Below are 17603 nucleotides of genomic sequence, written 5' to 3'. Positions count from 1 at the left end.
ACCTCGTATTTCTAATTCTCAAGCACAATACCACATCTCTGGTCAGAGGTCTTATAAATCTATGTCTTACTTTCAGTAAAGCGCATGTAGTAAATACACCACATTCAAATCTTTGAATGTCAGCATGATTGGATGTGTTTCTTGACCAAGGAAGTAATCCGTTTCCATTGTAGAAAAACATCAGTGATGTACTTGATTGGTTTATTTCAAATTTTCTTTTCCTTTCATGTGTTGAGTCCATCAGTGAAGTTTGGATTGTATACACATTTATTCGTTCTCCTTAAAACTTTATTTCCTTTGATTCAGTAAAATAAAAACATAAAATATGGTTTATACCAGTTTCTGAAATGATCTATTCAGGAGTTAAAATGAAAAAATTCTCTTTATAACCTAAAGTTTGGTCTCATGAGACTTTTACACAATTATTTGAACAAAGTCTGTCACTGATGAGATAGAAATTATGTTCTTAGGGCATCCTGTTCCAAGAACACATTTTAATATGAGAACCAGAGTCTGGCTTTCCCTTTGACAAATTAAAATGAAAATACTAACTAAACGGCTCTCACAGAATTTAATAACATAGAATTAAACTAATAGATGTTAATGGAAGTGTGAAGGGTTATTACATCAAAGAGCGTCCAATAACAAACAAATTAGGTAGGGTTGTCATTTACTGCCTCACCAGGACAAGAACAAAGAGAAACAAATCAATATTGGTGATTTAAGCATTTGGCATCCACGAGGGCTCATTTGCCAGGCTCCCGGTCTGTACCTGATATGGTGTCTTCAAGATGTCAGCGTCTACATGCTTATTCTTAGATAATGTTTTATTTTATTGCCCAGGTTTAGCTCCCCACCCCTGAGACTTTTAATGAATGGATAATTCTGCATTACTTTAGACCCCTCTAAAAGCTTCCGTTGTTTGTTTCTGTGCACAGCTTCTAGGGAAAGCATATGAAGTGACTCCCAGCCCACGAGAGTCTGAGGCCAGAGGATTATGCCTGTGAAGCCAATCTAGACTGCACAGTACAATTCTGTCTCCACAAATTAATTAGCATTAAATTAGAAATAGTACTAATTTGCCATTAGATTTTTAGAGTAGAGAAGAAAAAGGCATGCCCCTGTAACAGAACATTAGGTAAGAATTGAAATCTATTATAAGAACATTTAACAACATTAAAATATGGTCAATTGCCAAACCTACCCTATGAAACTCATGTATAAAATGGCAGAGTATGGTAAGATTGTTGGAAAGATGGATGCTGGAGAAGAAAGAACCAAAGCAGACAATGATGGCAACCACTGTTGATTGGCACCGAGATTTTTCTTCTTTATTATGTTTTGTTTTATTTTTATCAAAAAATAACTAACTACAAATATTTCCTGACAATTCAAGCAAAGACTATTACTAGGAAATTTGAAGGCTAGGGCAAGATTCTTTTTAAAATATGTTTTAAATCTCCTTAGATAAAATAAATCATGAGACAAATATTTAAATCATTAGAGTATATTTACTAAGATCCTTTTGGGGGGTTGAAAAATAGTCACTAGGGAGTTGTGTGGTGGTGAACGTCTGTAATCCAAGATGCTGGAATGGAGAGGGAGGAGAGTACAGAGTTCAAGGTCACCTTCAGCTACAAAGTGAATTCAAGGCCAAGCTGGGACACCTGAGAGCTTGTTTGGGGAAGGGAGAGGAGGGGAGGGGAGGGAGGGAGAGAGGGAGGGGGGAGGAAGGTCTAAAGAAAAATAGAATGAATTACTGAAGCTGAGTAAGTTCAAGGGCAAACACATATCCCCTAATATTTAGTAGGAATGATGATACCCAGGCCCCCGCTTCCATTTACTCATCCTTTCACCTTCTTGCAGTTTCAATGACCTTCAGCCATCTGTGGTCAGAAAATATTAAAAATAAACTTCCAGAGATAAGTTTCTAGTTTTATTTTCATGCTCTCTAGACTACTATGAGGAAACTCTCACACTGCCCTGTTCTGTGCGGCACGAGACTTGAGTCATAACTTGGGTTCGGTGTATCCACACTGTGATTGCTACCTCCCCATTGCTTAGCTGTTAACCAGCATGTCCACACTGTGTGTGCTACCTCCTATGTCCACACTGTGTGTGCTACCTCCCCATTCCTTAGCTGTTAACCAGCATGTCCACGCCCTGTGTCTCCCCATTGCTTAGCTGTTAACCAGCATGTCCACGCCATGTGCCTCCCCATTGCTTAGCTGTTAACCAGCATGTCCACGCCGTGTGTGCTACCTCCCCATTGCTTAGCTGTTAACCAGCATGTCCACGCCGTGTGTGCTACCTCCCCATTGCTTAGCTGTTAACCAGCATGTCCACGCCGTGTGTGCTACCTCCCCATTGCTTAGCTGTTAACCAGCATGTCCACGCCGTGTGTGCTACCTCCCCATTGCTTAGCCATCGTTTGCACATCGTTTCTGGCCTGTATTTGGGTTGTAAAGAAAGACAGGCTGGTTCTGAAGCCTGGGTACACTGTGGGTAGTTTATCATGCCATAACATAATCTACTAGAGATTGAAGACTGTGTTGTGGGATCAACATAAAAACCTTGGGTGTTTTCTCCCAGAGATCGACCTCTTTCTAACAACCATTTCCCGAAGGACACACGGTGGTGTTTTGAAAAGTCTCAGGGCTTGCGTGGCTTTATGCCCGTGGGCCCTAACTTGCGTGTCTTTATGCTTGCAGCCGCTGATGGCTCTTTCCCCTCTCTCTTCCAGTCACAGCAGAAGTGCATTGTGGTCTTCGCTCTGGTCTGCTGCTTTGCCGTCCTGGTCGCGCTGATATTCTCAGCTGTGGACATCATGGGAGAAGATGAGGACGGACTCTCAGAGAAAAATTGCCAAAATAAATGTCGGTAAGAGGTAACAACCAAAAATTCTCTTTTAGGGGGTGGGTGAGAAAGTCAGGGAGGGGTCTGGACAGGACGAGAGAAATGTCTGCTGGGATCTGTTTTCAGGGAGACTTAGCAGAAGCCTCCCTCCGTCTTCAGAAATGCCTGTGTTTTATTAGGTCAGGCAGTAACCTAGACTAATTATTTCATCCGCTTGACAACCTGGCCCTAGTATATACAGAAAGGTGGTTGAACAAATAAAATATTTGACAACCTGCATTTCTGGAGACTTGTGTGTATGATGTTTTGATCCACTCCCTGAAGAAGCCTAGCAAATGCAAGTGCCCAGATGGACAGAGAACACTTTCTAGTTGTTTATGGGGTGGAAGTTAACACATACATCCCAGAGTACATTTTAACAGGTAAGAGCAGGAGCTCCCCCAGTCGGCTGCGGCTTTGGACACAGTTGATTATTTGCTTATTCATTTTAATCTCATTTTTTCCCACCACCTGTCAGCAAAGTACCCTACTTCAAGTGAGGAAAATGCAGTGAATGACCAGGACTTCGAAATAATAAGGATCTGAATCAAAACTGCATTCTGTCCTCTCTCGGTTCTGTTTGCGTGGGTCAAGTCTCCCGTCTGCTGTGAGAAAGCCCGAGAGACTTAGCAAGGAATTTTAAAGCCCTTTGGAGAGTCAGTCACAATGGACTGTGGCGAGGATTACAGTGGGAATGTCTGACACAGTGCATCTGTCCTTGGATTCTTCATCCCTTAGGTGGATTATTATGGTGATTCTAGTCTCAATTCCCTTAAAAATGGGAAAATATCAAAAACCTGTCCTACAAGGTCTATATGGGTTCATCGAGTTGTCTAAATCCATAGCAAAGTAACAATATAAAAATGTTGATTCATTCTCTGTTTGTTCCACAGACTCCAAAAACCCTTTTCCATGTCCCCTACTAACCTCTCACTTCTGACTTGCCTTGAATCTGTCTTTCGCCTGATTTTAGTTCTTGCTTCTGTGGAAATCTATGAATACTCACCTCATAGGAACACGGGGTACCCTCCAAGTTTATTATAGTGAGAACTTGTTGTCGCAAGGGAGTCAGTACCACCAACTGTGCTTTCCAGAGATTCTGAGGCAGGCATAGCAGTGGGAGGAAGGTGGCTGGAGTCTCTCGGAAGGGAGGCTGCCTATGTGGGGCAGCATTGGGTGGCTAGCATGATTTGTGAGTAGTTAGAGGAAGAATGCTTGCTTTGCTCTGGTTGGCCCTTAATCTGAAGTTGGGGGTGGGGTGGGGGAGTCAGGAAAGCTGGTAGTTACTCCCTAATTCCTAGCTGCTCAGGGCCAGCGATCATCTAAACTATTGTTCAGCTGCCAGCACTGTCCTTGGAGTTGACAGTCTCACTTCCTACAGGCCTGGCCTGGTGGTCCAGGGAGTTGGTTTCCTGGGCAAGTTGCTACAAGATATGGCCAGAGTTGAGTTGTGATCTCACAATGTTATAGCTGTTATCCCTTTGTCTATTCAGTCTTCATTCCATAAATTTCCCGGTACTTATCTGTCCCTTTCAAGGGCTCATTTGCTTGTTTGTTTTAGTTTTTTTGAGAAAGAATCTTATGTAACATCAGTCGGCTTTGCCCTGCTGATTTTCCTGCCTGAGCCTTCTAAGCACAGGCGCTGCCGCTCTGGCTAGGCTCTTCTGTTTTAATTTGGCCAAACTTCTGCTAAACCACAATGTCTACCTCCGTGCTTCCTCCAGCACCAAGTGTGGCTCACCTCCTTGAAGCATGCTGTTAATTTTTACCCCGGACCTCTGGGGCATCTGTGTCCTCAGAGTGTTTGAATCCCATGTTTTCTAGCTCTTTTTCCTCCAGGCACAGATGCTACTAATAAAAATGCCCAGGCTGTTCCAACAGAACATAGTCGAGCTCCTGAGACTGGTGCAGCCCAACAGGAGGAAACGCTCTGGTTTGTAGGTGCTTTGTCAAGTCCGCATCGCTTCACCTTCTCTACTTCTTCAGGCTCCTGCTCTCACCGCCTCACCCCTTCTCTGCCTCTTTTCCGACTTTCCTCTGTGGTGACACTCATTGTGACAAGTGAAGTGACACTACTCTCCAATGGCTGCATCTCACAGAGGTCCAGTTTCTCTGTAGGCTTCTCTGCTCCTGGCAGTGTTACCAGAAACAGTGTCATGTGCCCAGGGCAACCTTTGCTGAGATCTGTAACTTAGAAAGTAAACACCCTGATCTGTCTGTCTGCTCACTCCTGAAAGCTGAAACCAGCCTGGCAGCTGGCAGCTCTTTTCTCCATGTTTTGACAGTCTCTCCCCAAGTTCTTTCCCTCCCTTGCTCTTTTCCAAAGGTCTCCCCGCAATCCATCTTGTCCACTCACTAGCCCATCTATCCTGTGATGGATCTTGGGTCTGGATCACGCTGCTCAGTCAGCTGTCTCAGCTCTTACACTTTTGTTAATGTATCTTGCCATGATCTTTTCTGTCTGCTTTGCTTGATTTGTCTCACCTGTTGCCTTTCTGATGTGTGACTGACGTAGCAGGAAATAATCTACACTCTCCCATCATTTTCCCATGGAGGTCTATAAAATACAAACTATTCAAAAACTGTCCTCCCCATACCTTTTATTTAAGTTTAAAGACAGAATCTTGCTGCATTACCAAGGCATCTTATTTTTGTGTTGGGATTGCATCCCTCTGCTGTCTTCTCTTTTGAGCTTACCTCTTATAAGGACACCTAACTGCCTTCTTGTCATTTCAAGATCCCCGGTCCAGAATCGCAACCAAGTTTGATTAGTCATATTTTTACTACTTCCTACATATACATGACCAACTGTTTTGTGGCAACTTTGACTTCTGTTGGTGACATTAGCATTTTTGATCCTTTGCTACATACCAGACTGGATTTAAAAAAAAAATCCTGAGTAACCCACATGTTGTCATCCCCAATCCTGCCATTTTATTTAGTACTTCAAAGCTCAGCACTAAGCTTTTATTTTTTATTTTTTTATTTATATTTTTGGATTTTCGAGACAGGGTTTCTCTGTAGTTTTTGGTGCCTGTCCTAGAACTAGCTCTTGTAACCAGGCTGGCCTCGAACTCACAGAGATCCGCCTGCCTCTGCCTCCCAAGTGCTGGGATTAAAGGCGTGCGTCACCACCGCCCGGCAGTGCTAAGCTTTTAATAGGCAATAATTTTCAGGTGATCCAAGTACACATTACTGCACAGTGCTGTTCGTTGGTGTAATATGTTTGACTTGAGCCAATTATTGTATCTCCATAATGGAATTGTCTGTGGGGTAACAAGTGAGGATTATGAGAGCAGAAACTGAAGTATAGAAGATACGACTAGAGCCTGTCGTGAAAACGAGTTATCATACAACCACACAAAGTTCTGATCTCTGCTTCTTGATGGGCGCAGTGATTGGCAACAACCAGTTCTGCCTTTTAATGATAACATCCCCTGTTTCCCTAAGAGAATATTTTTTTCAAAGAGGAATTCCAGACAGATAGGTGCCTTGGCTGTTCAGTGGTATAAAAAGCTTCTCTATCTTAGTTAGGGTTGCTATTGCTCTGAAGAGACACCATGAACATGGAAACTCTAATAAAAGAAAACGTTTAATTGAGGTTGGCTTATTGTTTCGAGGTTTAGTCCATTATCTTCATGGCAATGTACAGGCAGACATGGTGCTGAAGAAGGAGCTGAGAGTATTACACCTTGATCTGTAAGCAGCAGAAGCAACCCTGTGTCACATAACTTGAGCATATAAGACCTCAGAGTCTGCTTCCACAGTGACACACCTCCTCCAACAAGGCCAAACCTACTCCAACAAGGCCACACCTCCTCATAGCGCCACTCCCTATGGGCAAAGCCTTCAAATACATGCCTGTTCAAACCACCACGAGCTCCTTGTAGAATATGGCTGTACCTAACTTCATTTGCATGAGTCCACAGAGTAGAGTCCATGGGTCTTAGGAAGACTTAACTGACCAATGTTCTATGACTAAAGTGTCCTGTGCCTGATTGTTGTTTTCACCAGTGTACCTGACGTGTTCCTCCCCTACAGACAACCTTCGTCCCTAGCCTGGGGCCAGGGGCAGGAGATGTCAGGAAGGAATGGGTTTTGTGCAGCCCTAGCTTACCTCCCCAGGTGGCGGTGATAGGAGCTAATTCCTAAGAGACAGAGTCAGCGGAAGCCAAGAGGAACCATTCAGAACTGTGTTTGGGTTGGTCACAGGCAGAGAGACTTCTATGTTCTTTCAAAGAAAAGAAATTTGCGGAGGAATTGCTAAAATGAAATTGAATAATTTAAGATTATAATTTTTCTCACTGGCATTAAGTAAATAACTTTCAGCAATAATTAGAAGCAGAAGATAAGAGCTTAATTCTAACTGAAGGCGAAGAGAAGCCTCCAAACACAGTTCAGAGCAGACATGTTAGTGCTCTGGACTTGACTTTCTTACATAATAGCACATATTAACATTTTTATCTCACCTTTGAGCCCAATCAAATTCATATTTCCTAAATATGAGATATTGTTATTAGTAGTTATACTCAGAAAATGATGTTTATATAGCCCCAGCTAAAAAGAAATCTAAAATTATTTTTTTAAATAGTACCTTATCTTTAACATGTGGTGCTTTAAAAGAGGAAATCCGGGTGAGCATGACACTTCTTGGTGGTCCATAATTGCCACTCAGGGAAGCAGCAGAAGCTAATTATTTCATAGTTTTGATTTTAATGAAACTTAATATACAGCTAATGATGCTGACATTTCCTGTTGCCGGGTTGGCTCTCCAAGAAGATTATTTGAATGTGGTGTACATTTCTCAAAAAGTTCACCGAACCTTTATAAGCAGAACCATACCTGATAATTATGACTAATGCCAAGCACGGTTGTCAGAGGCAGACAGCAAGGATTGTAGTTACGTGTAGCCATTCGTAAGATACCAAGGAGAGCTCAGACTTAACCAAAAGGAGCAGAAACATTGACAGAAAATATTGCCGTTGCTGTGGTATGCAAAGGTCCAAAGCACGCATGCAGAAGTCGGAGGATAACCTGTAGGAGTCAGTTTTCTCCCCACACCGTGTGGGTCCCAGGGCGCAAACCCGGAATGCCTGCCTCGGTTTCAAGTGCAATCTTCACCAGATGAGCAATCTTGCCCTCCCTTTCACTGCATCGTTTAAGCCCAAGATTTATTTGAGGGATTGGTTTAGAAGATAATGTTTCTCCGGGAAGTTCATTTTTCTCGAAAATCCCATGGGCATCTCTCTACTACCCTACGCGTAATGTTCGGTACATGTCCCTGCCATCCTGATCAGCCCCATTGCTGGATGTTCCCATCTTTACCAATGACCACCCTCTACTGTGGTTATTCCACATGACTTCCTGAGCCCCCGAACACCAGATCTCAGCACCTGTCTGTCAATAACTTTCTTGGCTATATGTAGCCCCTCTGCCTATCCCCCATCTCACGGACCTCTTAGGAGACACCCTTACTTTAAGATGTGTGTTTCAGGATACCTTGCTTCTTGGGTGGTTTCCACACTGCCTAGCACTGCCTCTGCCAGATGCCCTTGCTACTGACAGACACTAGTATCAGTTAGGATTTTGATTCCCAACAGTTTAACTCATCTCCATCTGCACAGGAAACACCTTGTGTTGCACAATAAGTATCTCTAGATCGGTGAAAATTCCTGTTAGACATCTGGACTAGGAAGGTGGTCATGATGTGAGGAATTCCAGCACTTAAGAGGTTAAGGCAGAGGACCATGAATTCAAGAACAACCTGAGCTACAGAGCAAGAAACTTCCTCAGGAAGAGAGAAAATATTTGTGAAAGAAGGAGGGAAGGGGAAAGAGATGAAAAACAAACAGACAAAAAGAACGATAGACACTTTCAGTCAGCTCCGCCCAGCATTAACTGAGCTGTTGGATGTAAGGGGCTTGAATATGGTTCTCATCCTTCATGTTGTTATTTATTTTGCTTGTTATTAAAAAAACAAAACAAAACACAGAAGCTTGGCTAAGAGGGAGACTTCCCTCCCCAGTATGAACACATTAGGAATATTGAGCGTTGAATGTTCTAGAACTCCAGAACATTTACATCAATGCCTTTGTGTCTCTCAAAATGATCTTAAATGAGTATTGAGCTTGGCTCTTGCTTTGCAGTAAATGAAAGTCGAATCAAGGGATGATTTGTCAACTTAACACACATTCAGTCGAAGCAGAGTCGATCCAGACTGGAAATGTGACACTACAGATTGATTCTATTGTTTTGTACCTACTGCAATTCCTTTCAGGTTTAGGCGTTGATAATCACACCCAAGCTGACTTTAGATCCCCAGCACCCAAAAAGAAGTCAGTGCAGGAGCGCTCATCTCTAATCCCAGCAACAGAAAGCAGGAGGATCCCAGGGGCTCTCAAGCTAGCTGGTCTAGAAAGAGCACAGGTTAAACTGGAGTCTCAAACACACACGTGCACGCGCGCGTGCGCACGAACACACACACACTAAGGTGAAAAGCAATAAGAGGACCTATTGTCTTCTTGTGCCCTCCATAAGCACAGCCACAAGCACACACATGCAAATACACACACACAAACACACATACACACACACAAAGAGAGAGAGAGAAGAGAAATTATTATACCTTCAGATGGCACAGGTTTTATTCTATTGAAACAGTCTCCCTTCAAAAGTTGTTCCTCCTCTTCCTCTTTCGTCCCCTCACTTTACCTCTTTTGGCATTTGCTTGACAGATGATGAAACTAGACAAGTTTTCTCATATGTAAATTTAATCACCCTTTATCTGATCGATCCTTTGGTCCCTCTTACAACTTTGGCAAATAATGGAGAAGTGACATTTGTTTTTGTAAACATTGTCATCAAATTTGCATTCCTTGTTTGATCCCAGAGATGCTTGCCATGTCCAGGAGGACTCGCTCCTTGCTACTGCAAACACTTGAGAGAACACATCCGAATCACTGCATTCTAAACATCCTGCTCTTCTAGGCTGCAGGCTTGCAGGAGCTGGGAATGCTTATCTTATCGACATTTGAGTTTCCGGCAACTGCAACACTGCCAGAGGGTTTGAAGGACCAGAGTGCTGAGGACAAAGGGGATGAAGGAAGGCAACACCAGCATAGTCTGTCTTCTAATAGCGCCCACGAAGACGCGGATGGTCAAATCAGTTCTAAACTAGACTATAGAAAGAGGAACACAAGATGGTATGAAAAGGAAGAGGAACTGGGTCAGGGAGAGAAAAACTCTCACATCTCTGCTGAATGAGTCAAGGAAAACTCTCCTTACTTGGATTTTTCTGTCTGTAATAAAGGCAACCATCTAAGGAGAGCTACCAAGATCCCCCTTTCCCTAAACCATGTAAGTTAATAAAACACCAGAAGATCAAGAGAGTTGATGGCATGTTTCATTAACATGCAAAATGCCTAACCATAGCTTCAAATTTTTAAGCTTTTGGGATTATCTGTCAAAGTTTAATTGATGGATGGAATGGTTTCTCTGTCAAGAAGGTGTGTTGTGGAGGGACTGTGTTAAATATGAAGCTACAAGGAGGAATCATTAGTCACTACCATTAATAATATCTCAAATGGATGAGTTCAGACACGCATTCATCACCCACCACCTCGTCAAAGTTTTAAACTGACAAATGGCTATTGCCAAGGGCTCGCGGGAAAGAGCCAGTGACGCCACGGAGCCGCCAAACTGGCCACTGGATGGAAACACCGTTAGTTGCTTCTTAATGGGAGCCACCACAAAGATTTGAGATGTAAGCTCAGCTCTAAAAACAGAAAGTGACGGGCTCTGTCCTAGAGAGCAGAAAGTGAGCAAAAGGCAAAGGAAGAGGGATAGACTGTGATCATTGTAGTCTATTTAGACTATAGTCCCCAGTCTGTAGCCAAGCACACTAGACTTAGAAACCCAAGCTTCATTTTGAATCTCTCTGAGAGACACTTAAACAGTTAGACATATGGACTTGGAGCACAGGAGAGGTATCTCTGTAATTAAGAGCATTTGTTGATCTTACAGGGAACTCAGATTCAGTCCCCAGCACCCACTTGGTGACTCATAACCCTGCATAATTCAAGTGGCAGGAAATCCAGTGCCTCCTCCTGACTCCTGTTGGTGACAGGTACACACTTTGGGGCACCAACATACTTGTAGGTAAAACGTCTACACACATAAAATAACTGTCTTAGAAAAAAATTTAGAAGAATGTGGATACAATTCTATTTGCCTTTCAGGGGAACATGTTGATATGGCCTTGATGGATGGACCAACAAGTTATTTCTCAAACATATTCATAGATGGCTATTTTAGGAACTGACCAAAGCCTAAAGAGTCAGAAATCTTATGAGTTTGACTTGGAAACCTTCATTAGTGAAATAGACTTTACTATTGGAGGCTAAAGCGTGGGAACCCCTGGCTGAGTGGATGGGGACTTGATGAGAGGAGCCTCAAGGGACTATGAAATTAGGCAAACACTGAGTCTTGGCTCTGTCTGAGTAATGGCTTTATTTTGACCAAGTCACTTTCCTCCCTGAGGCTGTGTGTGGCCCTCCGTAGATGGGTTGAAGAGCCCTTACCGCGTAGGGTTGCAGTTAGGGTTAACTGGGATAGTATATTTACGACTCCTTAAGTGTGTGCCATGTAAAATCTCACTGATTAGACACTCATACATGAAACTCCCAGATAATTCTGTTTAGCAACCAAGAATCTCACAAAGTGTTATCTAGCTTCTGCTATAGTTTGGACCTTGCATGTTCCTTAAAGATCCATGCCTTTCAGGATCGGTCTCCAGCCCATGGTACCACCAGGAGATGGTAGAAGCCTTAAGAGTTTGAGCCTAGTAGAAGGAAGTTGGTTATTGGAGGTATGCATTTGGAGGGGATATTGAGACCCCTGACCCTTCCTGCCTTACTCTTGGCTTCCTGCCTTCCAGGGAGTGAACTGGTTCTGGTGAGATAATTGAGAAAAGGCTGTGTTCTTTGGAAAATCATGTTGCTTGTTAGTGAACACCCAAACCTCCTCCTAATGGATTCCTCTCTCGTTAGTTATCAGTAACTGTTTTGTACAATTATATCTTTATTCTTCATTAATTTTAATTAATTTATTTATACATGCATGTACTCTCCAGGGAGTCAGGCCCCAATCCCCCCTAACAAAGACATGAATGTGGATGAAAGTGTTCTCCCCTGAATAAACATCTGGGGATAAAGAAATTCACCTTATAAAAATAAACACTTCAAATGCTCTGGTCTCTACAAAATGTCTTATGTTAATTATAAAACATGTTAAAAATTATCAATATGTGTGTTAGAGAATTTTGCTTGCTTGTTTCCCATTCCTCTGCCTAGTTCTGGGATTTAAACGAAGGGCCTTCTGCATTCTAGGCAAGTTTCCACTGAGCTATATCACCTGTCCTAATCATAATATTTTTGCCTTATCTTCAATTTGAAGCATGTAGCTTTGTTGCAACATTTCCAGGAAGTTGGAACGTTTTACATTTCTCTCCCCTTCTCAGTACTAAGAACCGAACCCAGGACTTCACACCTGCTAGACAAGCACTTTCCTACATGTGTCTTTTCATGCTTTGATTGTGCTAGGAGAAGCCATGTGGTGTATCCACACACAAATAGAACTGTTGCCTAGCTGGGAACTCGGGCCTGGTGCCTAGGAGCCCTGTATCAGCATACATTCCTACCTAATGAAAGAGCAACCAGGACTATAATGCTGCTTCTCATTTGTTTTAAAATAGCAGCACAGTTTGACTCCCAGAACCCTGAATGTCTTTTTACACTCTCCTGGCTTCCTTAGAAAAAAACTCACAGTATGCAGATTCATAGGAGGAAAAGCTATAACAAATGTACTGACGTGGAGAAACAGGGAGTCACAGCATGTATGAGACACCAGGAAGCAAGAGGGTTGCGGGCTTAAACTTCATCTTCATAGGAGAGAAGGAATTGGGGCCAGGTGTGGGGCAATCTTAGAGAGACAGTTGATGATTATTAGGAAGATAGGATGGGTGGAGGAAACAGAAAGGAATCTGATTCTATGGGATTTGCATGAGGCCCAGAGATGGACATGTCCAGATGCAGTTACAGTCCCGTCTTGTCTTCAATAGTCTTCTCTAGAATAATCTTCTCTAGTGGTCAAATGAATTCTGTGCATGGATTCCCCCTGTGCACAGTGGCTGGGAGAGAAAGGCCAGAGGGTGGGACCTTGACTGTGAAGCAGCTTCTAAGGCTGCCTGGGACCTTGACTGTGAAGCAGTTTCTAAGGCTGCCTTGTCAGCATGCCATTCTTTGTGGCATCTTTTTTCTGAGCCCCAATGGCAGGATGGTCTTGAACAAGTAGAAGATGGACAAGGTATGTGATTTAATTTCTAATCAGGAGTGCTGCATACCAAGGAAACAGTCAGACTTGATCTTGAGTTCTTGGCTCTTGGCATGACTTTGAAACAGCTCTCCACTGTGGATGTACTAGGTCAGAAACACACACAGCCATGTTTGTGTCTTTGCCCTTGTCAGCCACTCAGTGGGTTTGTTGGCTGCAATCGCCAAGTAGTCCAGACTTCCCTGGAGCAACCACATGTTCTTTCATCCCAATCTTATTATCTCTCTGACCACACAGGCAACATCATATAGTAAATTGTTGGGGAATATTATTTTCAGATGTGTTACTTTTGTTTATGCTGCATTTGATTAACTGTAAAGTTATGACTCTTTGCCTGTCTGAAACACCTGATGGTCCTAATAAAGAGATGAACAGCCAATAGCAAGACAGAAGCAAGGATAGGTGGGGCTAGCAGGCAGAGAGTATAAAGAGAGAAAGAGGCATAAGAGAGAACAATGGAAGGAAACTAGGGACCAGTCACCCAGCCACTCAGCCACCCAGCCAACCATGGAGGAAGAAGAACAATAAAAGACATACAGAAGTAAGAAAGATAAAAGCCCAGAAGCAAAAGGAAGTGGGGGATAATTTAAGATAAGACAAGCTAGCTATAAACAAGCCAAGCTATGGCCAGGCATTCAGAACTAAGAATAAGCCTCCATGTGTCATATATTTGGGAGCTGGGTGGTGCCTCTCCCCGAAGAAGCCAAAAGGGTAAAATATCCCACAATAGTAACCTATACATGCATAGGTTATAGAATGACTGCAAGGAGCTAAAGCAGAATTCAAGATCAGATGAGAGAGAGAGAGAGAGAGAGAGAGAGAGAGAGAGAGAGAGAGAGAGAGAGAGAGAGAGAGAGAGAGATTTCCTGAGAGGCAGAGGAGACTAGTACAGGAACAAAGCAAGTCTCTTTGGGAATTAGACAAAGAATTCTCCTGGAAGTCTGCTGGAGGCACTACTGAGAAGCCAAGCCAAGCCTGAGGGTTGAACTGAGCTGTCTAGGAGAGCTACAGGACCATGGCAGCCGTGGAGGCAAAGGGGAGGGCCACGGTGAAGACTCCAGAGCAGATGGAGTATTCCTGGGTTCTCTTTATGTGCACATTGGGTGATCAGATGGCAGACCAGTGATGGCTGCCACTATCACAGTGATTGTCATCTTCTTCGTGGAGTCCAGGTGAGGGTGTTACACATTTTCCTTCATCTAGTGTGCTTTGTAAGCCCTCAGGCCTGGTTTTTAGATGTGATTTTAATATACCATTATGCTTATATGGCACAGATTCACTTTGACCAACTAATAGGATGGCACTCTTCTTACTTTTAGTAATAAGTTATCAGTCATTGCCTTGTGGATGGTGCAGGACAGATGGCATTATTTGTGTGCTTCCTGTGATGCAGTCATTCTGTCTAGATTTGTACTCAGATGGAGCTAAATGCTGCAAATAGAGTCGCCCAGGGCAAGGCACAGCCTGAAAACCCACTATTTTATACAATATGAAATGACTTAGAGCAGGATATAGCCTGATCTCGGTGTTCTAAATAGTTTCTGAGAGATTCAGGATTTCAAGGAAAAGGCACACCTCCTGAGAGGTCCTGTCTGGATGTATATCTGTCACTCTTGTTACTCCAGATGACAAAGACCTCAGGCTCCAGGCATGATGAAATGTGCTAGCTGTATAGCAAGGACTGTTATCTAGGAAGGTCTGGCCCCCTTATATCTGAGCACGTAGGATTAAAGTAAGAGAGAGAGAGAGAGAGAGAGAGAGAGAGAGAGAGAGAGAGAGAAATCATTCTTCAATTGCCTTTCTGTTGTAGGAGATTACTTCATCCTGGCGGCCCAGCACTGAATTAAACACACAAAAACTATATTAATTAAATCACTGCTTGACCTATTAGCTCTAACTTCTTATTGGCTAACTCTTACATCTTAGCCTATTTCTAGTAATCTGTGTATCACCACGTGGCTGTGGCTTACCAGCAAGATTCTGACCAGCATCTGTCTCTGGCGGGACTATATGACCTCTCTCTGATTTTCCCCTTCTTTCTTCCAGCATTCTGTTTAGTTTTCCCTGCCTAGCTCTGTTCTACCCTATCAGGCCAAGTCAGTTTCTTTATTAACCATTGGTATTCAAAGCATATAGAGGGAATCTCACATCACCTCCCCTTTTCTGTTTAAATAAAAAGGAAGGCTTTTTTAACAGTAAAATTACATATAACAAAACAGGTATCAAGCAAGAATTATAGCATTTATATCTATTTTATCTTTTAGTATATCTAAGGAAAACTATAACTATAGCTATCTATTCTTTGACTTCATCAAAGATTCCAGAAGAATATAATATTACCTAAGTGAATAGGAAGTGCATTGTAAACAAATTCCAAAACTCTAGAATTGATAGAGACTTCTTGCTGCCTGTACAGTCATCCAAAGTTTTTCTGTACCATTGGGGCATCCATCTTCAGCCTACAGGCTCATAGTATCCAGCAGTCTTTTCCATGAATCAGGAAATTCCAAAGATAGTTTCGCCTATATTGGCAGTTTGTCAGTCACTTTCTTCTGTGTCCTGAAGAATATCTGGCAGACTCTTTCATGAAGCAAGAACCCCAAAGGACTGTCTTATCATTAGGCAAGTTCAGCAGTCATTTCTCTGAGGGTCCTGCATGTCCATTTCATACAGCATAGCATCAAGCAGTCCAGTCAAGAGCAGTTTCTTACCCAAATGGCTAGCAAACTCCATAAGGAGCTTCTTCAATGCCCATCTTCTTCTTGAAGTAGATTGGTACTGCTAGGAGCTGATGTGTATCACTGTGATAAAAAGTCCTAAGATCTTAAAACATTTTAAATGCCATATTCTGTCAGTCTTTGAGAGGTTTGAAGAATAACTATCCATCTGAAATACATCTCTGTACATCTAGAAAATCTAACATGAGTACAAGCTTGACTATTATAGATGATTATCTATTAACCTATATTTCTTAATTATACATTACATTTTTAAATGAGCTTCACAAACACAATACCTTAATCAAGACCAGAAATACGCATAGAACAAATTTGACCTAAAATTTGTATCAATAAACCAAGATCTATACCAATGCAAATCTCTATAACATATCTCTCTTTAAATGTAAACAAATATTTATAAACAGTATTTGGAAATATGTGTAGCTCTCTCCAAATAGCTTCCTGATGTTTATTGTGTGAAGTAATTTTTTGAGGGGTGTTCAAGGTGACTTTTGGGGGTCTTGGTCCATCAAACCACAGTAATGCAGAAGGATTCCGCAGGGTCTCCTCCTCTGTGGAAACAAAAGAAGAACCTTTTTTCCAAAGCAACATATCCTTAGACCCAACTTTAGAATACAAAATACCTTTTAAGTATGTATGTATATATATATTGGTTACTTAGATCCTTCAAAGTCGAAAAATTCAAAGGAAACACAATAATGTTCAAATAATGTACAAATTCAGACTCTCTTTGTATATTCCATCTTTACGTGGCTTTTTTTACTCTATTACTTTTTAATGTTTATTTTATTATTTTTACTCCTTTAATGTCTATACTCTGTCTCTTTAAAGACTTTGTTTTATTTTTTAATAAACCATTTACTTCTTTTTATAACACTCTATAGTCTTTTCTTTTTCTCTCAAGCCTATGTACATTTTTTAAAAAACACATTGTGTCTCATTTAGAGGTCTCTTATGTCTAAATCTGTCCTACTGTGTATCTGTAATCCTTTTCTGTCCTAGGGAGCTTTTAAAATGTTAAGCAGTTTGGTCATAGCAGCTGGCTCTGCCTCTCTCTGCTTTTCAAAATGGCTGAAGTGCCATCACCGCCAGCTCTGGGACCTCCAGGTAGGAGCCAAGCTCACCACTTTAACTCCGAGAAGGAGCGTGCAGCACATAAACCTTTTTTATCTGAGCAATAGCTAAATCTTCCATGCAGCGCAATGCGTGGTCTGGAAATATCTCTGTGTATTGTGGCAGGAATCTGCCATGCTCTCCTTCCTATGCAGCATAGTAGACCTGATTTCCCTGCCTACCCAGGCAGGAAGTGCTGAACCATGGGCATGATCTCAGCTACTTTCCTCCCGACCCTCAGAGGGTATACAAGCACACAGGCCCACAAAAGCCATTCAAATGCTTGGCCTCCTGAAAGAGCCAGAGTTCATGCAAGCTGCCACCATTTGAAACCTGTACGTTTTTTTTTTCCTGCTACCACTGAATCAGGAAGACCTCTCTTAAAGGAGCTGCAACATGCTACAAGCAAAATTCTGGCTACCAAGAAGCCATGCTTAACTCTGTTCTTTTGTGTCTAGAATTCCC

The 17603-nt window shown here is 42.3% G+C and overlaps 1 protein-coding gene across 4 annotated transcripts in view; it reads left to right on the top strand.

Moving 5' to 3' along the window:
• The window catches only part of Pld5 (phospholipase D family member 5), a 297093-nt gene that overhangs the window by 129987 nt on the left and 149503 nt on the right, over positions 1 to 17603 (top strand). For 2 of the 4 annotated variants that reach the window (XM_075989221.1, XM_075989222.1), the window contains exon 2: positions 2744 to 2880. In XM_075989221.1, coding sequence (XP_075845336.1) covers positions 2744 to 2880 — 137 coding nt within the window. Of the gene's footprint in view, positions 1 to 2743; positions 2888 to 17603 lie in introns of all 4 variants that reach the window. The other 2 variants (XM_075989224.1, XM_075989223.1) reach the window with 1 other exon arrangement.

This window comes from Microtus pennsylvanicus, chromosome 10 (genome assembly GCF_037038515.1).
Source record: "Microtus pennsylvanicus isolate mMicPen1 chromosome 10, mMicPen1.hap1, whole genome shotgun sequence".
In the NCBI taxonomy this organism is placed as follows: domain Eukaryota; kingdom Metazoa; phylum Chordata; class Mammalia; order Rodentia; family Cricetidae; genus Microtus; species Microtus pennsylvanicus.
The sequence above is the reverse complement of the archived record's forward strand: the minus strand, read 5'-3'. Positions and strand labels throughout refer to the sequence as shown.